This window comes from Zosterops lateralis, assembly GCF_965231275.1.
Source record: "Zosterops lateralis genome assembly, chromosome: 15".
Classification (NCBI taxonomy): Eukaryota; Metazoa; Chordata; class Aves; order Passeriformes; family Zosteropidae; genus Zosterops; species Zosterops lateralis.
This window is the reverse complement of record NC_139775.1, coordinates 7,559,963-7,586,790: the sequence shown is the minus strand read 5'-3', so window position 1 is coordinate 7,586,790 and position 26,828 is coordinate 7,559,963. Positions and strand designations below refer to the sequence as shown.

The window sequence follows — 26,828 nt, the reverse complement described above, 5'->3', positions numbered from 1 at the left end:
ATTCTCTGTCCTGGCAGAAGCCCTCCACTAGCAAAAAAGGACATGCCTGGAGGGTACCAAAGCTCCTCTCTTGGGAGGGTGAGCTGCCTCTCTCTGTATAAGCATGCAGGCACAGGCTGGTCCCCAGGGGGTGACTTCAGTCCAGACCCTTCACTGCCAGCTCAACTCACAATTCTCACTCACTACCCAAGGGGCAGATCATCAGCTTAGGCTAGAAATCTGTCACTTGAAACCCACCTGGGTTTCACAGCCTGGTAATAGCTATGGATGGCAAAAGTGGCAGGGCTGAAGGATGGAACATAGAACTCAGCTGGCACTACAGCCAGGCACCATGCCTGTCACAGGGAGAGGGAGACCAGACTGCTGCCCCCCTCAGCCCCACTGCCTGCCTCCTCTTCTGGGTTATACAAAGACATAGGAACAGGGATCCCCCTTCTATGAGAGTTAGGTTCCATTTCACCAGAGAAACACTGAAGGGAGAGAAACGGAAGGTCAACTCCACACAGAAAGCCATCTTATGGAAATGTGCAGACTGGAGGACATAGCTATGTGGAAGAAAAAAGCCAAGGAAAGGCAAAATGGAGCTGGTGCTCAGCAGAGAAGCAAGTGCTGCAGCAAAGTTGGCCTGAGCAGACCTCTCCAGCCAAGCCTTCATGGAGGATTTCACAAAGAACACAAGAGAGAGCACAGAGTAGAAGGGAAAGAAAGCACCACTGGTGTCCCTACATAGATACCTCTACTACTTTACCAACTTGGAAAAGAGATTTGCAGCACCAGTTGCTGTGCTTAGCATTGTGGCTTCCTTCCTTATGAATGGCAATACAAATAGTTTTCTAAATGAGAATAAATGTATACATTTCAATAGAAAAACCCCATTATTCAATGGTTCTTAACTGTTTTATGCCACTGCCCATGTGCTAGGGTGGAATTCACCATACTGAAATACATAATTATGCTGTAGAAAAGTTGTCAGCAAAACTTCTAGACTAATTACCCAACAAGAAATACATACTACCTTTAAGGTGCAGGCTAATTCCCATTCTGACAGGACAAGGACAAGAACAAGAAGCCAAAAAAAACATTCCACGAAGGTACGGTGTCAGACTACAAACTGGATAATCTTTCTGGGAAGAAACACTGCTTAGAAATCCCCGATTCCTTTTACAGCTGCTGAAGTAACTGTTTGTTTCTACAAGACAAGAAACTAATCACCAATAATAGCACTATGTAAGTGCAAATGATGGTAATCTTTATTTCAGGTCTTGATTGCGCAGTTATAGAAACACACACCCCATGCCAGGGCTCAGCACACAGGACATCCCTCACCCCAAAAGAAGTTATGGAAGCTGTGTGATAAATCAAGCACCTCCCCTTTGGATCTGCACCTATATCCCACCTTCAGCTGTGTAAGCACATTCCACATCACCTTTGTGTGCTTCCCACGCAACGCACTGCCAGGGCAATAACCACAGGAGCTGTACTAAAAACTCCTGCTTTCTGCAGCTGCTGCTCCCTTTTAGAGATCATTCACAGCTGGAGACACCAGCTCTGACTTGGTCCCTGTAGAGCTGTGGCTGCCACTGCCACTGCCCCAACTGTCTCTAGGGCTCTGCATCATGTCCCAGCTGCCAGTCCCAGGCAAGCACGAGTTACAACCCAATGAATAATCATGGGGGACCTACAGCAGCCTTTACTTCAGTCAAGATTGAAACAACAAGCAACAATTCAACTTGCCACATAGTTTATTTCCAAAGTTCAGTCTTGGCAAATGGAGCTAGGCTAACTCCATATAGCAGTTGTCCTCTTGGGCAAGGGCTTGCACAAGTTTTATTTTTTTTCTCATTCTTCCTGCTGTTTTCCATTGACAGTTCTACTGGTCCTTTTCTGACTGCAAGTACCAATCTGGAGTCCTCACTGTGAACGGTGTGAGAATCAGAGGGATAGGAGTTACTCACAAGATGATAAGGTAACACGTTGTCTGAGCCATGGAGCACCAGGGGTCTGTAGTTCTTCTAAGTTTAGCCCAATACTGCCCAGTGATGCTGGTAAGCTGGCTGCTGAGCCACACCCCCTGCCCCTATCTGCACACTTCAGCACCTCTTCACTTCCCCCTGCATCTCCAAGTTCCCTCAAGTGGTTGTGTGAGTGGCAGTGGAAGACAGTATTTTAGTCTGTTATCACCACCCTCTTGCATTACTTTATCAGTAGGGTTGAAGCTTTTCCATTTTGTTCCCTTTGCAGCTCTTTCTCTGTTGTTTAAATCTTGGCATTTCATCCCTAACAAATACAACAGCTGTTCATCTCTGCTGGTATTTTCATCATTGCTATCACCAGACAGCCCATTAGTGCTGTTGATCCAAGGGCTACCATCACTAGTCTGTGTCATTCTCACTAGATGCTAAACCTGGGACAATGGTGCAGTCAGAACCCTTAATAGTCAAACACACACTGTCCTTTCTCCTTGGGTCAGGTTCATAGATTGCAGTATCTGGAGGTGCTTCACTCAGGTTGTTGCACAGACTAATGAAGGATTCATACAGTGATGTAGAGATAACCTCATTGTCACTGTCCCAGTATAGACCATTACATTTACCTGCACTACCAAAAGGCTGATGACCAGATAGCTGAGGTGCAACGGGGCAAGAAATTATGTTGGCTTTCCTTTGAACATTTTGATTTATTACTTGCTTATGTATTTCTTCCTCTGAAAGAAAAGCTGAAGCACTTTCATTTGCATGTGTGGAGAAAGATAGAAAATCAGTGTGTTCTGAACAGGTGTTTGGAAAATCAAGCTCAGTGCTGGGAGATCTGTAGCTGTTATAACACATCTGACTGCGGGCAGGCTGAGTGCTTTGATCCCTGCAGCTGCACTCCGGCGTCTCTGACAAAGGCGGTGAGGAAGGCACGTTTTCAGAGCTCAGAGTCAGGCTGCTGTCAGCTATGGACTGAGACACAAGGGCATTGAAGCTCTTGTATCCAGAGCTGCTTGGTTCCTTGCATGCAGACACAAGCACATTAAAGCTCTTGTAGGCAGAGCCACAGGGCTCCGGGGATGGAGACAAAATGGTGTCACAGCTCTTGTAGGCAGAACCACACAACCCCATGGATGCAGACACAAGGGTATCCAAACTCTTGTCTGCAGGGCTGTTTATTCTGTCTGTTTTGGTCCCAAACAATGATTTATTTGTAGACTCCTGGATCAGGACATGAGAGTCAAGCTCACTTTCAGAACTACATAGAAAAAGGCTTTGATGAACCGTTTGTTGAAGATCTCTTGCATCCAGAGAAGCAGAATTTATGCTGGAGCTCCGATAGCCAGATTCAAAGGATTCTTCTGATAGTTCTGACTCTCTGCTGTCTGTACTACAATTGTAGCCATCTTGAGAGGCTTTGGTGAAAAGGGGAGCTGTATGAGAAGTATCACACGGTTGCAGGCTCTGGGCTGCACTCTCTTTTGGATTTTGCTGTGATGGATTTTCTGACCCAATGTTCTCTAAGGTTTTCCTCTCAGCTGTGGGGATATTTGGGCCTTTATTGTCTTGCATGTTATCTTCATCTGCCAGGAGTGCATCAAACATGTTAGCTAGTAACTCATTGTGCTCAGGATGCCCTCTGAAATCAATGATGCTGCTCTCACAAGGCTCAAACATGGTGATCTGGTTGCCAGTTTCTTCTTGGCTCTCTGTTTCACTGTCTGTTAAACATACACAGATTTCTATACACTCTTCAACCGACATTGTATCAGGGGTTAAAACTCCACTGCTGCCTTTTGGCAACCATTCTCCACACTTGCTGTGGCAACTGCAAGATTTCTCAACATTTCTGATGTTATCTTTTCCCTTGAAGTTTTGGCTTGACAAACTTTGAGCCAGACAGTTGTTGCAACTTCTGTTTTTGGAAGTCAAAAGGAAAGGACAGTTAATGAGTTAATGTTTATGGTACAGGAAATAATTTTATGCTGTAAAGCAAGGGATTTTTAATTTACTTACATTTGTTGTTCCATATGACTCTGCTTTAAGTCATGGAATGGGAACTTAATTTCATCAAAGTAGCACAAAACTGAAAACTAATAAACATATAAATGAGATTTAGGACACATATGAGCTGTATTTAGTATCCCTTACACTAGACAGACAATAGAATTTATTACATATTCTACTTCTGATGATGAGGAAAAGGTATTTTTTGCAAAGCTTTTAAATTACCTTGACATTTTTTACAACCAAATGGCTCTTTGCTGGATTTGGGATTTGATCCCACCATTCTTTCTTCACTCTGCAAGGAAGAATGAAAATTACTTGTTTTGACTGCACTTGGGCTTAATTGGTGTACATTTCTCTCCTCTGTTCTCCTTTCCCTCTTAGGCATCTGCATTGCAGCAACAGAAAGTGTTAGTTGTGGGCATCTCCTGCTTTTCATTAAACCAGTGCAAAGATGTTTGTAGGTTTGGTATGTGACTGCTCTGCATAATGACCGCCACCAATTCTTCTAATCGTGTCTACAATGATGTGTGAAATAGACAGGATCTCACTTTCACATAACCATTTCAAAAATTTTGAAACAAATAAAGGTATTTAGCCATCATTACTTGAACTCCAGCAAAGACCAGGATCCAAAACTGACAACTCCCTACTATAATAACACTACTCTAGTAACATTAATAAAGACAGAAAATGACAGAGTGCAACTGACTTGTGTTTATAAAATCTCTGCTCACACACAGCTAGATAAAGGTGCTGAGAAAACCCAAGACATTAGATTTCTGTGCTAGCAGACATTCAGCTGCTCAATAGCAATACTGATATCCCAATAAACTGTTACTCTATAAACTCTGTAACAAACAGGATACCTACTTGGTGAAACAGAAGTAACAAATCACAGATCCTGCCACGATCAGTATGCAGGATGTGGGCACAGCCATCTGCAGAATGTCTTCAGCCTTCACCCGGTATTCTGTTAAACAAGCAAATATTTACATGTGAATGTGCATCTAAACAAGCACTGGCAATACCAAATTTCTTGCTGCTCTTCTGCAACTTAAAAAAATGCTCTTTTAGAGGATGTAAAAGAAAAGCCTCCAGCACATAAAGAACAGCCCCTCAGAGCTGCCAGCAGCACTGGTGTGCAGTGTGTCAGACAGGTCTGGTGCAGGGACTGTGCTCAGCTACTGGGTGTGGCAGGAGCTGGGAGAGCCAGGGTGCCAGCCCTCGGGGACAAGGCCTGCCACACAGTGCCTAAAATGGCATTATCATTGTCACTGTAGTACAGCTGTTAATTGTTCTCTCTGTTGCTCTTCAGGGGCTTTTATAAACCCTCATACCTCTATTAAATACTGCTTAATTTGCAGCCTAGATAGATAGATACATTTAGTTCTTTTATACCCACTTGCTCTCACATCAATCTTGCTGTTTAGTTCAAATATTTCTTCTATTCACTGCTGTCTACTTCATGAAATATTTATAGAGAATAAACACATTCCTTTCAGCCTTTTTCCCACAAGACTAAGCAAACCAACCTCCCTTGGTCTTTGCTCCCTTATTTTCCCAAGCAGTTGCCTATTTATGTTTAGTGTCTTTGGAAGCCTTTTCAAGTGTATTCACATTATATTCAAAATGATGAAGATGATGAGTCCATAACTCTCCTCCAAGAGAGCAGCAGGGTATCTAAGACTATACACCATCCTTTTACCTAACTCCTTTTTCTGACACTATTACCATAGCGAAATTCAACTTCTTCACTCCATTCACTCCAGTAGGCTGGGTAGTCTGTGTAGTTACACCTGAGAGTTGCAATGTAATCATAGCCTCTCTTCAAGGAGCTTGCAGTAATCTCAAAGCTTTTTGCCTGGTAGTTAATTGCTTTTACAGAAATCTGAAAAGAAAGTGAGAAAGTTCACTTTGATTTCTTTATAGTGTGAAGGTTTAGTGACAGCAACTAAAACCAATGTGTTTCAGTGACCTTTCACAAATGAACAAACAAATGACTGTGTATGATATTGCACTTCATGTCATCAGCAGGTGGCATTTGTTACCTGCCACCAGGCATCTTCTTCTGCTATCAGAAGAAATCCAGTCCAGAAATGCTGGATTATTCAGAAGGATGTTTGAAGTGCCTCACCTTCCCCACAGAGCCACCAATCTCCAGCTTCCTGATGTCTAAGGAAAAAATTAAGTTCAGGGAACAGAAGCATTGTATTTTCAATCTCTTCCCTGTCTACTGCAAGCAGAAGACCATTTTGGGGTGGCAGCCAGAAGAGTTTCAGTCCTCTGACATCCAGCTGAACCATCCAGGGGGAAAAGTGAACTGTGGCAAGTGTGAAATCAGGAACACCGTGGGGCTTGCTCTGGCTGGCCCTTACATTACTATTCATGAAGTGACTTTCTAGAGGATTTTTTAAACCTTAAAGCTCCAGAGACAGAAAATGAAGAGACTGGGTGTCTCTTACCTCTGTTGGGTGCTGCTTCCGCCAGTATTTCACTTCATAGATGACTGGCTGTCCAGAGAGCAAGGATGAAGAAGAGTAACTCTCCTCCCAACTCAGATTGAAGTTACCATTTTCCGTTTCCTCAACGACAAGATTTTTGGGGGCTCTTGGCTTAACTGTATGTTAAAAAATACAGATCAGGGTAATGGGAGAGCACTGATAGAGAGAAGTAAAGAGAGAAGCATTCACCAGAGACCAGAATATCATTGCAATCAATGCACTTAGCCCTTTTTACTATGCCATAGCACAAGAAGAGAGAGGCCAAACCTGAGCAGCTTCAGGGTATTTATTAACAAGCACTGATTCTTCAAGCTGGCTGAACAAACTGCAAGCAGGGCTTTTTGGTGCACTGGATGCAGCTTTCAGCCTGGAGAAGTGGGAACTACCTGTGCCCTGACAGTAGCAGCTGTGAGGCTGGGTGGGCACAGAGCCCCAACATCACAGCCAAGCTGTCTTGGCTCCCTGTCTCTTGGAAATCCATGTGCTTTGCTTATTTGGCAGATAAGCAGCAGCATTAATCAAGTGTTCTGAAGAGAACCAGCTCCTCAGCCTGCCTAAGGTATGAAAATGGTTTCTCTCAGTGTTTAAGGTGACAGGCATTACCAACAAGAACACTGTTCTGACCAAACTGGGGGCAGAGACATGAACTGTGTCTACACTCTGTCCTGTTTAGGAGCAGTCTCTTTAACTTTTTATCACTGGTTGTTAAAATCCAACAGCAATTACTGTAAAAAATCTTCTGCTCATGTAGCATGATTCAACTAGCATAAAAAATCAGAGTATGACAGAGACAGGAATGGAGAGAATTTCAGTAGGGATAACCTAGTTTCTTTCTGGAAACTGAAAGTAGCATGATTCTTCTTCATCCCATAAGCCACAAGTAAAATGCACTAAACTTAATCTAAGACCCCAAACTCCTTTTGGCTCACAGCTGAGAGGGTACAGCTAGAGAAAGAATCACTCTCTCCCCATTAGTTACCTTAATTTCTTAAGAATCTAATCCAGAATCAGGTTTCTAAAAGAAATGGATTTTGCATTTAAGCTATCACGACACTTTGCACCTCTGACAAGCAGAAACTGTTCTGGAGAGGCGAAGGAGAAGTTAGCTAGGATTGCAAAGCCTGGAGCCAGATGTGCCAGTGACAAAGTAAACAAGTTCTTACCAACAAGGGCTGGTGTAACACTGTAATTCCACATAACCGTGCCATTGAATTGTAGGGTTAGAATAAATGTGAGGCCTGATACAAAATAATCTGGATATATTGTACAAGTGCACCTTAAACTGTCTTTTTCATTCTCAGGAACACACATGTTTCTGAAAAACAGGCACAAATTTATGTGATGTTTAAGAGAATGTGACACACTATTCCTTGAAAAGGTGAAATCAAGTTTCCCAGCATGTATAACTAATCAAAACTAAGACAAGTCAGTTTCCAGAAATGTTTCCAAAACAAAATTGAGATCCCCAAACAACCCACCCTCCCAGGCCACCTCCTGGATATCTGTATCACACAACTGAAAAACCTGACAGAAAGGCTAATGATTGATCCCAAATACCACCCTTTGCCACACTTCAGCTTCTAAAGGCACAGCTTGTTAGCACAGGAACAGGTTTATTGCAGCATATGAGCAAGGCTATTTGAATGTTGGTGTGGTGAAATCATGCAGCAAGGAACAGGAGAACTCAGATGTATATTTTGTAAGAGATGATGACTGGCCCAGCTCAGAGCAGGGACAACAGTCTGTGCCTGAACATAGGGCTCAGTGGAAAGTATCTTTCACACAGGCTACAGCCCAGTGAATCAAGTAAGATTGCTCATGAAGAAACTAAAATTTTGCACGAAGTTAAGGTTTTGTAAACTTCTAAGAGTCCTACCACTCCTATGAGTAGGACTTGATCCCTCGGCTGTACAAAGAGAGTAGAAAGTTCGACAGAAGAGTAGACCACTGAGTAGAGAGTGCTGTTAACTGCAGAAACCCATTTTGCTTAAAAGAAGACAATCTATTTTACTTTAAGAAGAATAATCTGAAGTACATTTTGTCCCAGACACCCACAGTAGAGGGAGGGAATGAAAGGCAATAGTGGCTACAGGGTATATGAAGTTCTAACAATGGCAGTGTAACATCTTATTAAACACTTACGACACAGAAGAAGTTTCCTTTCTGTACCAGAGCTGGAACTTTTTGGAGCAATTGGTTTGTGCAGCCACCTTCCAGTGACAAACCAGCTCTTTGTCAAAGTCAGTGAAGCATGCAAAATCTTGTATGTGTCCTGCAGTCATAACTGGGGAAAAACAGCATACAATGAGAAGCAAGATGATCAGAAGACTGTATTGGACTAAGAAGAAATATTAACTTTTTCCATCTAAACAGAGCTGCCACACACCTACAAATTAAGTGAAACCACTGTTATTTTTTGTGTCTGAGTAAATGGAAAGAGGGGCACTCAGACTGTCTCCACCTTTCTGGAGACAATGTCTACGGTCTTGAAGAGTCTGCAGTAGTAATACTGAGATAGAAAGGCACATCTCAGCCAACAGACTTCTAAGAACAGAAAATCCAATTCCAATAGCTCTATTTAAAACACATCAATAAATTACAAAACAGCATCGTCCCACCTATTAAATACAAAAGGTTCAAAACCCAAAATGCTGATAATTAACAGAGTCAGACCAGGATTGCTGCTTACAGTCATGACTTGTGCTTTACCTACAATGGTTCTAACCCTCCTAAATGCACACCACACCTTCTGCCTCCCCAGAGCAGCTCCCCGGTGCCTAGAAGATCTTTCTGCCACAATCTTTCTTCTATTAGATACCCTCACTTCATTTCACTCAGCACTTCCTGTTCTATCTTCTACTTGTCATTGTTATCAGAGCATGCAAGACCAAGGAGAGATTGAGTCATACTGAGCCAGACAATGAGGAGGCACACAAAAGCCCAGAGTCTCTGCACTCCAATGTTCAAATTTACAACTATTTTCACTGGCAGTATTTAAGCACAAAAAAAAAAACAAAAAACAACCAAAAACACAACAAAACAAAACAAACCAACCAACCAACCAACCAAACAAAACAAAACAAAAAAAAAAACAAAAAAAAAAAAAAAAACAACCCAAAACTGGTCAAAATATCTTTGTTAGAACTGGAATTGGAAATAGAATCCACAATCCTCAGTATCCTTTCCAGGCCTACTTTCCTTTACTTCAATGTGTTCCACAAGGGTAACACACAGAACAGAAGAGGAGAAAGAAGAGGAGAAGCTAGGTGACAGTAAGTTCATGTTGTTATTTGGACTAACTGTTTGCCAACCCTGGTACTGGACCCTGGAATGTGATCATCAGAAAATAGCTAGAAATAGCTAATACAATTATCATCCATGACAATGATTTGCTTTTTCTGATGTTTGACTTCTCTTTCACAGGTATATAATAACTGTATCTCCCTTTTCTTGCACAAGCTGTACAAATATAAATGCTTTTCTGCTTTACATGTCAATCTCCTGTAAAAAAACTCAAAATATCTTAGACTGATTATTTGAATCCTATTAATTAAGATTTTCTGAGAATTTCCAAAGGGATTCTGAAGGTTTTCTGTGGCAATTATACAAGACCAAATTTTGTGTATATTAACAACTCTCCATGCTGGTCATTTACATTGCAAATTCAAGACTCAGTTGCCAACTATTCACATCCTGCAAGGCTGTTGTCCTTCAGCCACTTCTGCTTCTTATTCCTTCTGCAGTCTTATTCCTTCCAACGGGTATCTAAATTTCAGATTATTCAGCCCAACCTTTTTTTTTTTTTTTTTTTTTTTTTTTTTTTTTTCTTTTTTTTTTTTCCTTTCTGGAAGTACCTAATTTCATTTTATCTTCCCTACATTTCTGTTTTTCTGTAGTCCACTTGTGTTATTTACCATGATCCAACTTCTGCATACTCTGATACAGTACAGGATCTGCAAATGTGAAACGTGACGGTCAGATACCATTCAGTGGACATGACATATAGCACAATGGAATCTATAAAGTCTGGATTCTACGTTGTCTGGTATATTGACTGCTTATAAACCTAGAACTGACTGTGATTCATGGTTTCATTAGTGTTCAAATACTTAGAAAATGTTTTGGTTTAGTTATTGAGCCTAAATATTTATCTGGTAGATAAGAACTTTTGCTGTTATGTCCTTTCTGGATGGCAGTACCATGTTAGGTTCCCATTTTTTCTGCATGGTACCCAATCCTTTAAAACTCATCAAAAGGCAGCAAGTGAAACTGCTGCAACACTTTAACAGTCACACTGCTTTTTATTCTACAATAATCATTACGCTGTTGATGTTGTTTATATTTGGTTTGCAATTTTATTGCTAGTTTCCTTTTCTCAGTTTAAAATGTACTTTTAACAGAGGTGCTATCAATTTAAGGCCCTTAAAGATGAATGACATTATTTTTCAACGTGTTAATCATCTCACACTTTTAAGAATACTTAAATTAAGCTCTTCCTGCTGTGTTGAACTATGATGACTATCAGTTTTACTTTATCTTGCTATTCAGTGCCCTCTTTTCAGAGTACTAAATCATATTCTCTGTTCTTTGCCTGTCACCTCCTCGCTTTTCCACCTCTGATACGCCATAGTTTTTTTTAAAAGTCCAGATATTTGAGAATTTCCTTTTGAAATCATACACAGTACAGGGTTTGTTTTGAGTTCGTATAGTTGAAAGAGGAAACTCAAATACTGAATTTCTTTTTTAATCCTCAAAGAGTACACGATGCTGAAGAAACTTAAAATGTATAGTTAACCAGGCAAACACATCCAACCAAAGCACAATAAAATTAAACTTTAATAAAGATCATTTAGGGAAATGAAAAGATGGGGTTACCTAGATCAGACAACCCCACCACTGCACTCTTGCAAACCTTGATCCTTCTCATTAATTCAAGTTGCACTATTTCACAGTATATGAGACAGTAGCGAATAAACCTTCTTTTTTAGAGACAGGGTATTTTAAATTGTCATTTAACTATTTTGGTTTGCTTTACAAGACAAAACAAAATGAGATCTAAGATACTACAGACTACTGTGGAACTAGTTAAAAAAAACACAGAAAGTATAGTGTGAGATTCCTTTTCCAGAAAACAAAAATGCATTATTGAAAACCATTACTATATATATATATATATATATCTCATTAGTATTAATAATCAAACATCATGAAAGATGCAATGAAAACACACTGGGACCCTGCTCACAGGGAGTGTCCAGGGCACATCAGAGGGTGGGGAAGGAGGAGATGGCTTTCCAAACCTATTTCTCCTTTCTGCAAATTTCTAGTTTTTCTTGCCTCCCACAAAGAAAAGGTCAATATAAAGAAAAAAAAAAATCTAAGACTTTTTTTCTAGTACAGGGATATTTCTGACATTTGCAATTACAAATTTTACAGTAGTTAATTAGCGGTAACAGCGTTACCTAGTGGTCAAGAAAAACTTCAGTATAATAATTTAAAATATTGACAAACATACCTTCATATTTTGTATATGAAAAGAAAAGGATCCACAGGGTATATGGTGCAGAGAAACTTGAGAGTCTTGGACTTGCCATTATTGACAATGGTCAGGTTCAGTAGAAAAAACTGTGCTGCAATTCTGCCAACAGAAAACATAATAAGCTTACGTCCCTGTCTCAATTAAGGTAAAAGTACAGTTTTTTCCTACCACTCTGCTAGTTGTTAGAATTCAGACCCCCTGCTGTACCTGTTTCCCACCTCTGGCCCCTAAAATTAGCTCATGGAATGAGACATGTAGAAGAATAAAGAGAATACAGACGAGCTAGAAGACTTATCTGTAAAATTTTAATTACAGAGGATACAGGACTAACACTGGCAGTGGACCTACTCTCTTTAGCTACCAGAAAAGTTGCTAATATGTAAAGGGTAAAAAAGGGCAAGCACTAGACCAAAATCAGTGACATTGTCACCAAAGCCCTGTGATTCTACTCAGATAAGTAAAAGAATTTAAGAATGATGTGTCCAATCTATTGACTAAAATGTTTTCCCCAAGTCCTGTCACCAGCATCTTGATAATCTGAGTATCACCCTCTTAAAAATAGGAGAGGAGAGGGAGAGGAGAGGGAGAGGAGAGGGAGAGGAGAGGGAGAGGAGAGGGAGAGGAGAGATCTCCTTCAGCAGACGAATGGTGTTGGGTGTTCTGCAGAAGCTTGGTAAGATTCTGAAGCAGAAAGACCACTGAAAAGTATTTGTGGATGGCAGTTCAATACTCTCTTCCCTAAGCCAACCATGCAGCAGAACCACATTTCATGTGTCTGACAAAGGTGTGTCTGTCTGACTGAGAATATCCATCTTAGAAGTTAAGGGATAAGGACATTGTTAGTGAAAATAGAAGATCAGAACGGAGACTCTTCTGTGACTTTCTCTGGGGCAACTACTGCTTATCTAGTAATAAAAGACAAACCTGAAAGACCAATTTCTCATAAGAGCTTGAGAAAACGATTACTCAAGAGCTGAATTTTTCATATTCTGAGAATAGATGAAATGTGACTAAGCAGCATAATACGTTTTCTAAAAGAACACGAGCACCTTTGCTGCTGTTCAAAAAAAAAAAAAAAAAAAAGAGCCAACTGCTCTGGCATAAAAAAAATCCCTCCTTCATTTCCCTTTTTCCTGGAATTCCCAAGAGAGGAAGCATTTGCTTTCCACTGTTAGGCAATACTGCCACATGACTCGAGTTCCAAGAAACTCTCAGAACTCTTAAAACTTTGGCAGAGGATCACGAAGCACGTAAACATGTCCAAAGGAGCAGACGGCAGACCAAACCCATGTTCTCATGGAGGAATGGATGTGCAGATGTGGATAAAAATAGAGTGACGCCAGAGCTCACTCTCTAGTTTAAAGCCCTGGCGTTTATATAAACGCTCAATAAAAACAGACAAGCGGTAGGTGCGAGGCAAAGCAAAAGGTTCAGCAATAGATTCTGTACCGAACTTTGCAAAGAAAGCCCGTGATGCCCCTGATGAGGATCCGCCCTTTCCCGGCCCGGGCACGGCGGGAGCGGCCCTTCGGGGAATTACACCGCTTTTGTCTAAAATACTGTAAAAGCGGCGCTCGAGTTTAACAACCTCAAGGGAAGAGACGCGATCCTGCCCGCGGGCTCCAGCCGGAGCCGCCGCACGGGCCGGGCCCCGGGATCTCTGCCCGGCCAAGCCCCTGAGGGAGCCCGGACTGTCCGCCCTTCCCGGAACCGGCACGGAGAGAAACACAGACCGTGCAAACGGCGCGCCGAGCGCAAGTAACGAGAAGGAGCCGGTCCATAACGGAACGAAAGCGCCACCGGACGTACCTTTTCTCTACCGGGCCCCGCGCCGGGCTCCGCGCCGGGGAGCTCCCGAGCCCGGACGAAACACCGCCCGGGCCCGGCCCGACACCATCCACCCCGACACCATCCGCCCCCGCGCCCCGCTCATCCGGCCGGGCCGGGGCGGGGCCGGCACAGGGGCGGGGCGGGGCGTGACCAGGACAGGGGCGGGGCCAGGACAGGGGCGGGGCCGGCACAGGGGCGGGGCCAGGACAGGGGCGGGGCGGGGCCAGGACAGGGGCGGGGCGGGGCCAGGAGAGGGGCGGGGCTGTCGGTGCAGGCCCATCGGTGCAGGCCCGCGCAGCCATCGCCGAGCCGGTGAGCGCGGGCGTGTGCGGGGGTGGCTCAGGGGGTGGTATCGCGATGGGAAGCCCGGTGGGCCCGGGCAGGGCCTTGGGCTAGCGGGCCGGGCGGTTTTCCGGGCCATTGCCTCCGTGGCTGCGGCTGGGCCGGGGCTGCGCGGGCGGCGGGCGTGGGCGGAGCTGAGCCGGAATCGGGCAGTCGGTTGGTGAAGCGATCAGGGAATTTCCTGAGCTGCTTTTAATTACTTCAGGCGTTCTTCGAAACCTGTAGAGGATGGTTTTCTGTCCGGAGTCACTCGGTCTGATTGACTGTACTCAAATCAGGCTTTGTGGGGAGCGGGAGCTTTATCTAGCAGAATGACAAACAGTGTTGTGTTTGTCACCCAACAATATTATTTTTCGGTTTGGGGCATCATAGCGGTGTAAATTCCGCAGGGGAGGGTAACGGTTAAAGGGACGTTATGCCGCGGTTAGTGGGACGTTGAGTCAAACCGGCCCAATTCAGTTTGCTCAGCACCATTCTGTGCAATGAAAGCCACACTGGATGCAGATAATTGTCAATGTTTAGAGGCTCGGTGACCACCAGGGGTGCCTAAAGACGCTCCAAGAACACAGTCTAACTGTGCAGACTAAGAGACTACTGTATGTATCACCTTGAGCCAACTGTGCACGTTAAACAGGAGTCGTGTCCCTGTGCATCCAGTGCTGCAATAAAGTATTGCTTGCTTCTTAATACTACATTGGTGTTAAGGAGTTTTATTCCCGATTTTGTGTGACAACAACACAATGCCTACGTTGTTCTTTTCTGTAGTTAAAACTAGTTGGACTTTATCTCTTGCACCCTTCTGGACCCTCACAGCTCATCACCCTCTGCATTCTGAGGACAGCCTTGGGATCTGCTTTTTTTGCCCTCATTCAATGTAATAGACTTTAACTGAAATCTTGTGTACACTTGGACTGTTATATTCGTAATTTGCATTAACATGTGCATTTATTCCAGCTTAAACCTCCCGCAGCACTCGAAGCCTGGCAAAACACTGTGATGGCAGCTCAGATGACTGATGCTCATCGACGGTTCTTGCAGCTTCTGATGTCTAATGGGATAACAGAAGGGTCAGAGGCCAGGAAATTACACCAGCACTGCTGTGAAACTGATAAAGGTGTGTCTGTCTTGGTGATGAAAGAACTGGGTTTTTTTCCTGGTGCAGCTTACAAATAATTTGATTTATGAAGGGCATGCACTAGCTAAAAAAGTTTAAAAACTGTAATGATATGAATGCTTCCTCTATTTTGTGAAAGATAAAATAATATAGCAATGAGTAAACTAACTTCTAATTAGGCTAGATTCATATATAGTACTTTTTAATTTATCAGGGTTGTTGTTTATAGGTTATACATATAAACGATTTTAAAAACATAATTTTTGACACTGGAAGTACTTCACCGTAGTGAACACTTTTAAGTAAATGCCCTTCAGTTATTTCTCCCAGGTGTTGTAGGAGAGGTGTCTGCTGCAGAAACATTTTAGTGAGGATGAGATGAGGTTTCCTGGTGAATTGCTGTAAATTTCTTCCCACCTCACCTGCACTGTATTGTCCATTTCAAATCCTGGAAGCTGTGCTCCTGCCAGGCTTAGGAGTCTCCCTGTGCCATGCCACCATGCTACTCACTCTGCATGGACTCTTCTGGTTTTCTGTGAATTTGTACCTACTTATCCATAGATGTAAGGTCACAATGAAGTAGTCTATGTGTGTTTCACATACAAAGATCTGCCTGATGTGTAGTTGTTTGACTTTTCTCTGTATGTGGTTTTTTCTCATTCATTTTCAGTTTACTATGCACACGATAAACTGGATGATTTCATCAGCACTATTAACAGCCACCTGCAGCCTTTGTTTATGCAGATCCGGAAAGGAATATCAGAAGACGACGGGAGAGCACATTATGCTGTAGTAAGTACCTGCTGTGCTGTGCAGGAGCTGCTGGGAGGATAAACTGTCACAGCCCAGGTGTGTGGGAATAGGACATGGCAGCAAGGATGAGAGCAGTGTTGGAGTTACTTAGCATAAACATTGCTTAAGTGCTGAAGTGAGATTCCTTTTCCACAGGAGACTTTCTTTACTGAGACAGATTTTTAAACTAGAAAACAGAGAGAGCTAGCCAACATCAGTTTTCTTTTTCTCCCATTCAAAAATCAACCTAGCACAAAAGGGTTGCTGCGGAGTGGCCTATAAGTTGTTTCCCCAAATGATCTGCAATGTGCACGTCAGAGAAGGTTATCTAGTATTTTCAAAAGACCATACTGGAGTATTCTAATATCAGCTGCTGCTTTTAACCTGTCATTTTGTCAGTTAAGTGTAGTAGCATGTGCAATAAGAGTAGCAATGATGGGCAACTGGTTTTCACAGTGAAAAAAAGGCTGACTGGTAGCGTAGTTCCTGCTCCTATCTAGCACCAGACCTGTCTAGCACCTGTGGTGTCAGCTCAGGGGATTTTTTTACAGCTTCTGGTGTGAAACTACATCAGCACTTTATAATCGGTTTATTTATTTGTAGGTGAATTTGGCGGAAACTGAAGTAACTAAAATGGCATCTGACTACACAGAAATGGAATTAGAATTGTTCAGAAAAACAGTAAGTATGTCAGTTATCACTTAATAAATGATATTATTTGTGAAGGTATAATCTTAAAATTAATGAAAATGGAAATAGAGATGTGGTTGAGGAAGTAGCTGCCATTTTACCTAAGTTTATCTGAGATCAAATGGGCAAGGTGGGCAGGGTTGAAAGTATGTCCAAGTAATGATTTGCTGTTGTAAGTCAGTTATGGGTAAGGGAAAATCAGCACCAGGGAAGGGCTCCTTGGGGTTAGGAACTCAACACACCTACTTTTAGTTACACAAACAGCTTTCTTCTGGATTTTCAGTCATGATTGCAGAGTTTTTCACTGGCTTCAGTAGTTTACTAATATACAATAGTTTTTAATGCTAGAAAAATACAAAATGAATTTGCTGATTTGCATGTAAACATTTGTCTATGGTTATTGAGGTTTTTCCTCAAAATATCTTTGACAAAGAGCAGATAAAAAGTGGATCTGTCACCACTGAGTGTGTCCAGGGGTCCCTGAATGCAGCTTCATTTAGGCAGTATACTTCTGGTTTTAGAAGCATTTTCTTGGAAAAGATAGAAACTGTCAAGGGGACAACAATTGTTTCAGGTTTTGGTCTTTGTTTTAAAATTCTGGTTCCAGCCATATACTGTAGTATCTCTCACATACGTGGATGCTAAAAAAGTGCACATCAGAACATTACTGTTGGGTGTGTCTTCCTAATTGCAGTGTTTCTAATACTTGGTAATGTTTCTTCCTGTAGATGGATCTAATAATTTTATCAGAAAATGGCTTTGCCTCATCTACAGATATTTTAAACTTGGCTGACCAACTTAAGACAAAGAAAATGAAGAAAAAGGAAGCAGAACAAGTGCTGAAAGTTTTTGTGGAGGATAAGTGGCTCTCTGAGGTAACTGCATTCAAGTGTTTGTAGTTCAATGGGTCCAGTTACCATGTTCTTATGGATGTGGTAGCTGAGACTGGAGCTCTTCTTGAATGAATGGTGACACAAATGGTCTTATGGAGCTCATGCTTATTGCTGCTCCAGCGAGTTTTGCAGAAAAGGAAGTAGACTTAGAAGGAAAAAGTCCTTGGGTAGGTCTGTGCTGGACCATATGGTTAGTTTCTTGTACCTGAGCCAGGTGGGTTTGTGTGTCCAGTCCTGCCCAGTGATGCGCAGACATCCTTTGTACACAACAGAACAGCATCCTTCAACCTGGAACGAGAGCTGGGGAAAGCTTTTCAGAGTGATCAGTGCCATTAGTTGCATTTAGAATTTCCTGAAAAGGAGTAAGGCCAGACATGCTGAAAACTCCCACACCAGAAATGCACGGGCCACTGTGCACATGGTTACACCTGTTTTATTTCCTGAGGGAGCAGAGATCAGCTCATCATGTGGACACTGCAGTTGCTTGCCAAGTGAGAATTCCTTTTCCGCTAGTCATTGCATCCTAGATCTCCAATCTGCTGGCACACAGTTACTTACATGTCAAGTTGATTTGGCAGATATTTCTAAAGATACATCAAGCAGGAAATGCCTAGGTTTTGTTGAAAGCTGGGAGAATTTCCTCTAACATATATAGAGGATCCCGAAACAGCATGCCTCTGTTAAGGAGCTTGCTCACCTATGCTTCCCAAGGACTAGGTCTCTTTATTAAAGGTGTGGGATTTTTATTCTGCTCCTCTAGACAAAGGAGTTCTGCTATTTCAAAAGTTCCGGCATTGCATTGTACCAGCATGTTGGTTTCACGATGGTAGAAAAAAGTGGCTTGTTAACAGGTGGTTAGCAAAGTCAAAAAAAGGTAAAAGGAGTTAAAAGAAAATCCTCATTTTAACACTTGTTTCCTTAGAAAAATGGAGAATATACTCTGCATACTCGTTGCATAATTGAGATGGAACAGTACATTCTCAGCAACTACCAGGATGTGGCAAGGAAATGTAACATCTGTCACAGCCTCGCCATCCAGGTAACATGCTTTATCACCTCAGCCAATGGACTTACATGGTCATAGCAGAGGTTCCTGATGCTTTCCCTAGTTTACAGAAAAATACCTCTTTTCACCATTTACCAGCTTTGACTGTTGAGTGTGTCCACCACTCATATTGTGGGAACCATTCTTTGGAACAAAGCATTGCATATAACAACTTTCTCTTAAATTGAAGGAAAGGTTTTATGAATCAACACTCTTGATTTCAGAGCCAAGTATGTGAATCCTGTGGAATTGGAATGCACTTACCTTGTGTCAGAAAGTACTTCAGAGGCCAGGCTGAACCCCGCTGTCCCAAGTGTAATGAATTCTGGTATTGCGACACCCCAGGTAACAAGCAATGTATTTTTAAGAAAATTGAATATAACAATACTAGGAAATGGGCTGTGATGTTCAGTGGTACTACCTGTATTATTTATAACTGAGTGTCAGCTATTTCTGACTTCAGTGGTATGTTTCAGACACTAAACCACGCAGGCAGCATTGAGCCCCCACAGTGCCCAAAGACTGCCACAGGGGCATAGCAGACCCTGTGCATATTTTTTATAACTATCTTTAGGAGGTGGGGGGGAGAGGGGGGAAGGAATAGAAGCACACACGACCCATGACACTAAAACTTCTGGAAATACCAAGCTTCTAAAAATCTCTTTGGAATTCCTCCATTTGTCTAGCAAAATTGGACACTGTGAACAGCAACAGAGGAATATACAAAGCATTTTAGAAAAGGAGGTTATACAATGTTACGTATCTTTTGTGTGTCATCCATTAACCTTCCTTTAATTTTCTTTACAGGTGTCAGTCGGATGGGCTCCCAGACTCACCACAGAGCTCCATTGTTGGTCGTAGATGATGCCAGTTAAACTTGATGTCAGTGACATCTGTTTGCCCATCTGGCAGAATAGCCAGATGTATTGTGTTCATTAGTAATAATGTTCAGTGTACTCATGTTCTAAAGTTCTAAGAACCTTAGAATAAAACTATCACTGATGTTCCTGTTCTCAGTAATGCCTGCACAGCTTTCTTGGCAGCTGTTTTGTGTTTGTACTTCTCCATATTCTTGGGTTGGGAACTCTCAGTGCATGTTTGGGGATGAAACATGCAAATGTTTTAGTCAGCTCTGCAAGCTGATATATACAGCTGAACTCTTGAAAGAAGCCTTTCTCAGCAAGTGCTCCCTCTTTGTACAGGGGCAGTACAAATCCAGTTGTGCAATGGAAATGAGGTGCTGTAGCTCCTCAAGCAAATCAGTGCAGTATGTGCAAGGTAGCTGGCTGAGTCTCGGGCTGGAGTTGGAAGCACTTCAAGTTGGCACTGTGGTTGCGTTTTGTCCCTTCTTTAGGTGCAGAAGAATTTGTCTTTGATGTAAGGCCAGGTCACGAGCAGCTGTGCTCTGTAAGGAGGATTGCCACAGAAGGATTGGGAAGCAGTAGGACTGGACTTGGGGCAATGTTAGCTTATGTCTGTGAAGTGCTGAAAAAATTATCATATTGAGATTCTTCAGGTTTTTACTCCTGGTACTTCTTCCTCCAGTTTTAAGTACAGATGCTTTTTCCTTTAAGAGCGACTTGGAAAGAAGCCAAGGACTGGCTATTGCCAGACACCACACTGAAATGGCAGCATTCTTGTAGAGGTGTGGTAGAGGTGTGACACTGCAGAAAGGCTGTAGCAGCAGTTCAGGTGATGGTTAATCAAAGTATAATTAAACTTCAGGTTATCTAACTGCAATTAAACTATGGATTAACTTTAGTTATGTTCTAGACTTTAACAAGATCTTGTGGTTTAGGAATGGTACTCCCCAAATCAGTGTTCCCACCAAAATGCTCCAAACCACAAGATGCTTGCTCCCTCCTCCCCCTACCTCTCCTCCCACGGACAGGAGAATTGGGAGGCCCAAAAGATAAAGATCATGAGTTGCAGTAAGAACAATTTACTGGAAACATTATCTTTCCACTTACCCATTGTGACTACTTCTCCATGCTTTAGCAAGAGTTTGTTAGTTTTCGGTTTTGCTCCATCTCTAACCTCTCCTGAGAGAGAGAGGCTACTTCCCTGATTTTTAATTTCCATTTCAGTGCTGCTGAGTCCATTTCAGAGCTAGGACCACCAGAAACTAACGGAGAAACTGAGCTCAAGCGATCGCACATAATGCCAGTATTTAACTGGAATAAACAGAATCTGTCCAGGCATCAGAATGCAGGACTGAAATGCAGCCTTTGTGAAATTTGGAAACTTGACCAAGTCTGGATCTTCCACATCAACCTATTAAAAAACCAATCATCAAAGAAGAATGTCTTTACTCAAATATGATTTGATAAGATAACATTACTGATATTAAAATTTCAGGCAACTATTTACCTGACTGGTGTTGTGAAGAATGTGGCTTTCATGGGGGTACAGGTTTTCTGAATCTTGTGGTGAACAGAGACGGATATACTTTCTTCCAAATACCTGTATATAATAAATGTTTTCCATTGGCACATTACTGGAAGCTGTGGGCTGTAGCTGGCATTTAACAGTAAAATATACCTGATGACAAGCAACTTAATTATCTTTGTTAGTAATAGACACTGCTACAATAAAAAGTTAAATCAGGCTGTTGGAATTCAAGTACATCTTCCCTTGGAGCAGATAAGAATTTGAAATAGCTTTGGGAAGGAAATGCCTTTAATCAGATTACTTTCAATTCAAAGTTTAAGGCACCCAATTTATACATCATTATTTGGGCTCTACATAGCTAGAAATAAAAACTGAGAATAAGGAGGCTCTTGGCAAGGAAGTTGTGGGTGCCTGGGAGACTGGGAGGAGACACAACCAGGACAGGTGACCCAAACTGACTGACCAAAGGATATTCCAGACTATATGACATCATGCTCAGTATATGGCGGAAGAAGAAGAAAGGGGGGATGTTTGGAATGATGGTGTTTGTCTTCCCCTGTTATTGTTAAGCATTACGGGCTCTGCTCTCCTGGGAATGACTTAACATCTGCCTGCCCATGGGAAGCAGTCGAGTAATTCTTTGTTTTGCTTTGGACATGCATGATTTTTGCTTATTAAACCTCAATCCACGAGTTTTCTAGCTTTTACTCTCCCCATTCTCTCCCTCTTCTTGCTAGTTGGGGGATGAGAAGGTGGCTGCATGAGGCTTGGGGATTGGCTCAACTCAAACCACAACACCAGAAAAATAAAACTCCTTAGTACAACGTGACAGATTCTTCCCAAATTCTGTTACAAATTCCATGTGACCTTGGAAAAATCTGTAAAACAAGGGTAAGTAATGGTCTCTCTCAATGAGCAACACTTGTGGTCTACAAGATTACATCCAGTATTGAGTTGCAGTAGTGACAAATGCAATAAAACAGCAAAACAGTCTCTGCATGTTGTTTATCCTTGGATTGTTCTGCAAGTTGTCTGCTCCCCCTTGTCTCCCAACACCATAAACATTTTCTCTAATGCATGCATTAATAGCATGTGTAGAGTAACAAGAGTACATACCTGGGCCAAAAAATTTTGCTGGGGATCCTGATGAAGAGGTGAGATTGTGCCTCCTGGACCAAACCAAGCATTAATGGTGATGTCATCTTCTTCCCCTTCCCCCAGGCAGCAGTAGTCAGGGATACTGATATCTTCTTTCAGTTCTGGGATCTATTTCCATAAAGAAACATTAAAAAGGGTATGTGCTGACTTGCCAAAATACGTAATTCACAGAATAGATATGCAAGGCTGGACACAAAGAAAACAAATGATTGGCTGGTCTGGCAAGGGTAGGAGAAAAGTAGCTGACCTGCTTGGAATCTGCAGGAAATGTTCTCAAATTTTCCATTCTAGTGAGCAGACTGTGGGAAGAAGTGGGAGAAATAAAGGGGTCTCCTCATTCTTCAGAGTCCCTTTGCTTTTGCAGAAATCAGAGACACCCACAAAAACGTTTGCTCTTCATGGAAAAGGAGCAGCTGATCTCTTCTATTCTATGTTTGCTTCTCTGTGAGATTCCTTATTATGTCTCCCACCAACCCAAGCTCTGGTAAACTGGAATGACATTTCAGATTATGGTAAACATATCAATGTTGAAGACTTTCCTGTCCAAATCTCTTCCCTGACTTATGAAATGGGCTTTCCAGGTGATATTCCCCTAAGTATATGCTACATTGTACTAAAACAGCACTAGGATTGAATGTCTTCATCTCAAAAGGGTTTTGTTTCCATGTCTTGCAGCCAAATGGAACAAACCTGTCCCTCCATTCCTTCAAATTATGAGAATGGAAACTTAAGAATTTCTGTGAATTCTCCATATGTCCTTCAATCTAGTACAGTCAACATCCTTAGAGACAACTTGTGCTACAAAAAGAACACATGACTGCAGGAAGATAAAAACATTCACTCAGTTTTACCTGATCAAAAAGCTGGTGCTGGGCAAGGTATCCTACACTGTTCTGAAATGACAGCAAAAAAAGAAAAAACAGTAACATACAGGTGAGTTAGTTTACTTATAGGTGAACAGAATTTACTTATAGGTAACATCCATTTCCAATGTCCTATTCAGAGTACTCTAACTATTTCAACACTATAAGGGGTCTTCAGAAATATTCAAAATTGAAATTGTGAAAGTCTGGGTGTGTCTCCACACAATAAATCATCCAGCTTGAGTTACTGAAGGAAGCTGGGACTCCTATGGGGTCTTGACACCTGACAATGCACTGCATTTTCTAGCCAGACCCTGCTGGCCACAAACCAGTTCTCCTTCATGCCCTAAAACTACTTCCATACTCTGTTCCAGGGTGCATCACAGATCAGTTTGCTATGGCATGTGGTCCTTCCTGCCAGAAGGCCAGGAAACAGAAACAGGGGTTTGGGATCCTCACCTGTGAAAGCAAAAGGATGTTCCAGATGTTAATCAACTTTGTGTTTTTCTGCCTCATGGCATGTAAATTTGGATCTGATCCTAAATCTCACTAAGCAGTTCAATGAGAAAGAGGAACAACACTGCTGGCTGAAGATCCCTTATTCTCAGGTTCCACCAGTCAGGTTTTTGCTGCATATGTATGTGTGTCTGTATTCATCAAATTCCAGCTACATTTGATTATAGGTAAAAATCAAATCTATTGTTGCAACAATTATTCCTAGCTTCAGGTCTTGAAAATATGGCAAAGCTTTTAATTCAGAGCTGTGCTTACAGCACACCCCCTCCCTTGATATCACCTCAGAGTATGTCTGTTGTAAGCAGAACTGTTGTCTGTGTCAGCACCATGCTGCTGTGTTTGGAGATAAGTGTAACAAATGAGTGTAGCAGACCTACCTCACCCATGATATACTGGCTGATGAAGTCACTGACAGTCATGAGCTGCTGAGACCACTCCTCATCTGTGTACCGAGCACCCAACTCCACGGGGACGGTGCGGCACCCCGCAACTCGACAGAAATAGTCCACACTGAAATAAAGAAAGGTCCATTACCTTCTACACTGCTCTTACTAATTTTGAATGTAAGGCAATCAATCCAAATCAGTCTTGTTGGGTAATAAAATTCTATTGCCCTGAGTTTCTCCTGTCTAAACCCAACCAACCAGGAGAAAAAGGCAGAAGAAAAGAATGCAAGCAACAAGGAAATCAGCAGGCAGGTTTGTGTGCACAAGACCCCCCAGCTGTCTGTGTTGTTTTGGTTTAAAAGCCTTTTTGTCTCGGTTGTTTCCTTCCGAACAAAGAAGATTTAAGCTGTTACTATCTCTTGGCAAGGGATGACCAATCTTTTTGCTGCCTGCTGCCACATTTGATAAAATGTTGTATCTTTCACTCAGTAATATTAGATCAACTCTCTGTCATTGTCTATGCAGGTGCCAATAACATTCATTCCAATTGTAGCCAGAGGGATTAGTTTGATGAGTGAAATACATCTCTCCATGGACAACAGTATTAATTAAACAGAGAAGTTAATCTTTTTAAGTGTCTAAAGTTAACCAGTGCAGTACCTTTCCTCAAAAGTTAATAAAATCCCTACAACATAACAAGTGTAGCCACTTAATTTTACCTTTGGTTGTTGAACTACAGCAATTACTCTAACTAAGCATGAGTGTTTTTTCCCCTTTTCTAGGGAATCATGACCTTCACTTCACAAATATATCATGCTCAGTACTGGATGTGTGGGCCCCATTGCATGCACTAACCAGGCAGCACAATGCTGTTACTCACTCCTGCACAGTGCTGTCTGAAACTCAAAAGTCAAACACAACACTGAACAAACATCAGTGCTTGGACTTAACAATGAAAAAGTCAACCATGCTTACTCATGACTCCGAAATTCACTTTCCTTTGTGCTAATTATGGGCAAGCTCCAAGGGGTAAAAACTACTGATGTGGGCATGACACGGACCCAGAGCTGCGAGCAATGTGCACTTCTCGTGAGTTCCCAGGTGTTGCCATCGGGCTCCTGGGACGGCTGACGGCTGGGCAGAGGGCGGCCTTAACCCATGAAGAGCCACAGGCTGGTTAAAGGGTCACCTTTGCCCGAGACAGCCCAGCACCTGCCCTGAATGCTATGAAAAGCTTCCCTCATCTATCAAGCATCTTCCACAGAGCAGCAGAACAGTGCTGCTAGCAAAATCCACTGCTCACGGCATCCAACCTCTGCGAAGGTCCCCGCCGCTCTATCGAGCATCAAGATATCCAACACAGGGAACGATCGCGCCTTTACTCGGACAGGGAAGGAACTTACTTCTCACCTCCACTTCTTCATACACGGCCAGTGGTCCATGACGCCCTCCAGGACCACGGGCCGCTGGGGAATGAGGTAGTTGTCTCTGAAGTGCTCCAGCGAAGGGCAGCGAAGGTGCGGAATCGCCTCCTCGGGCCGCAGCGCGGGGGGCGGCGGCTGCAGGCGGCCCCTCAGGCAGGGGCGCTCCCCCTCAGGCGGGCCGGGCCGCGGCTCTGGGGGCGCGGGCGCGGCCTCGGCGCGGGGCAGGTGCGGCTGCAGCGCCCGCACCAGGCGGGCCAGGGCGTTGTCCAGGACGGCGGCGCCCATCAGCAGCCCCAGGTCGCAGAGCCGCACTGCCCGCGCCAGCGGGCGGCCCGCGGCCACCTCGGCCAGCGCCCCGAAGAGGCAGCCGTAGGCGTAGACCTGCCGCCAGCCCTTGCCGATCTCTCTCCAAGGCCCCGCGTTCAGCTTTTCCCAGGAGTAATCGCGCAGGACGCCGCTGAGGCGCTCCAGTCCCGCTGCCGCCGCGGGCTCGGGCCGGCTCGCCGCGCTGTAGAGAAGAGCGCGGGCCCGCCGCAGCAGCGGCAGGACGCAGTCCTCCACCTCGCCGCTCAGCGCCAAGGTCAGCCCCTCCTCGGCTTGGGGCAGCAGCGCCCGCACCTCGGCCCACAGCGCGGGGCTGTCCTTCGCGCCCTCCGCGCTGCCGGTCGCCGCCATGGCAGCGGCTGCCCTGACGGCCGCCAGGGGGCGCCGTCGGGCCGGGCCGGACGCGCGCGAGGTGAGAGGGGCGGGGCCGAGGCGGGGGCGGGGCCGAGGCGGGGGCGGGGCCGAGGCGGGGCGGGGGCGGGGCCGGCAGTCTGTGCGGGGGCGGGGCTTCTCTCGTACCTGGGGAGTTCGGTCTCGCCCTTTTCAGCCGTGCTGTTGCCCAGCGAGTCAGCTGGAATCGGGCGACTATCGTCGGCGCTCCTTTGGCAGTCAGGGGCAACACACAGACGCGGTGAAGGTCACGGTGTCTCCTCCGGCCGTTCATGCTGTGGGTGCTCTCAGCCCCGGGGCGCAGGCGGTGCGTGCCGGGGGAAGGGGAGATGAGCTCTTCCCAGCCGACCTTTTGTGCTGCAGAGAAACGTCTGTGCCCGGCCGCGTGTGCTCGAGGGGCTGGAGCGGAGCCCAGCGCGGCTCTGAGCCCGTGTCCTCCCGCCGCATCGGCTGTCCGCTGTTCATCTTCACACAGGACGTGCTTTCTGCATGGGATGTGCACCAAAGTCTTCTTTCTAACGCTCTGGGCACGGCATCTCTGAGCCCCAGCTTGCTTTGATAGTGCGCCCTGAACGCTCTCAGGACTTAATACTTGACTGCAAAGGCAAACGATATTTTACTTAAAAATTCAGCACCTGAGGAATGTT

The 26,828-nt window shown here is 43.8% G+C and overlaps 3 protein-coding genes across 4 annotated transcripts; 1 reads left to right on the top strand and 2 right to left on the bottom strand.

Moving 5' to 3' along the window:
• Positions 1–1,724: 1,724 nt before the first annotated feature.
• IL4R (interleukin 4 receptor) lies at positions 1,725–13,955 on the bottom strand. Its single transcript, XM_083872225.1, is given in 11 exon segments — positions 1,725–2,375; positions 2,377–3,888; positions 3,990–4,066; positions 4,206–4,275; positions 4,854–4,953; positions 5,715–5,871; positions 6,446–6,600; positions 7,648–7,799; positions 8,627–8,768; positions 12,000–12,122; positions 13,833–13,955. Coding segments are annotated over 10 exon segments (2,718 nt in total). The 5' UTR covers positions 12,079–12,122; positions 13,833–13,955; the 3' UTR covers positions 1,725–2,101.
• Positions 13,956–14,097: 142 nt separating this feature from the next.
• NSMCE1 (NSE1 homolog, SMC5-SMC6 complex component) lies at positions 14,098–19,749 on the top strand. The gene is made up of 8 exons (XM_083872888.1): positions 14,098–14,165; positions 15,150–15,309; positions 15,980–16,101; positions 16,705–16,782; positions 17,520–17,666; positions 18,607–18,723; positions 18,954–19,074; positions 19,537–19,749. The coding sequence occupies exons 2-8, from the start codon at positions 15,192–15,194 to the stop codon at positions 19,602–19,604; spliced, it is 771 nt and encodes a 256-aa protein (XP_083729014.1). The 5' UTR covers positions 14,098–14,165; positions 15,150–15,191; the 3' UTR covers positions 19,605–19,749.
• A 122-nt stretch (positions 19,750–19,871) lies between these two features.
• KDM8 (lysine demethylase 8) lies at positions 19,872–26,142 on the bottom strand (the record flags this gene model as incomplete). 2 transcript variants are annotated; one of them, XR_014591214.1, is made up of 7 exons in its annotated part: positions 19,872–20,404; positions 20,700–21,003; positions 21,100–21,192; positions 22,237–22,386; positions 23,130–23,171; positions 24,035–24,167; positions 25,454–26,142. XR_014591214.1 is itself a non-coding variant. In XM_083872887.1 (6 exons), 6 exons carry the CDS (start codon positions 26,140–26,142, stop codon positions 20,839–20,841), a joined length of 1,272 nt encoding a protein of 423 aa, XP_083729013.1. In that variant the 3' UTR covers positions 19,872–20,838. The 2 variants fall into 2 exon arrangements, 1 of the variants encoding a protein (XP_083729013.1); XM_083872887.1 differs by having other exon boundaries at positions 19,872–21,003.
• Between the last annotated feature and the right edge of the window lie 686 nt (positions 26,143–26,828).

What these genes read in the sequence shown, in the direction of transcription:
- NSMCE1 (XM_083872888.1), top strand. Translation starts at nt 15,192, where the DNA reads ATGGCAGCTCAGATGACTGATGCTCATCGACGGTTCTTGCAGCTTCTG. An exon ending in CTGCTGTGAAACTGATAAAG is followed by an intron (nt 15,310 to 15,979) that starts GTGTGTCTGTCT and finishes ATTCATTTTCAG; the next exon opens with TTTACTATGCACACGATAAA. An exon ending in GGAGAGCACATTATGCTGTA is followed by an intron (nt 16,102 to 16,704) that starts GTAAGTACCTGC and finishes ATTTATTTGTAG; the next exon opens with GTGAATTTGGCGGAAACTGA.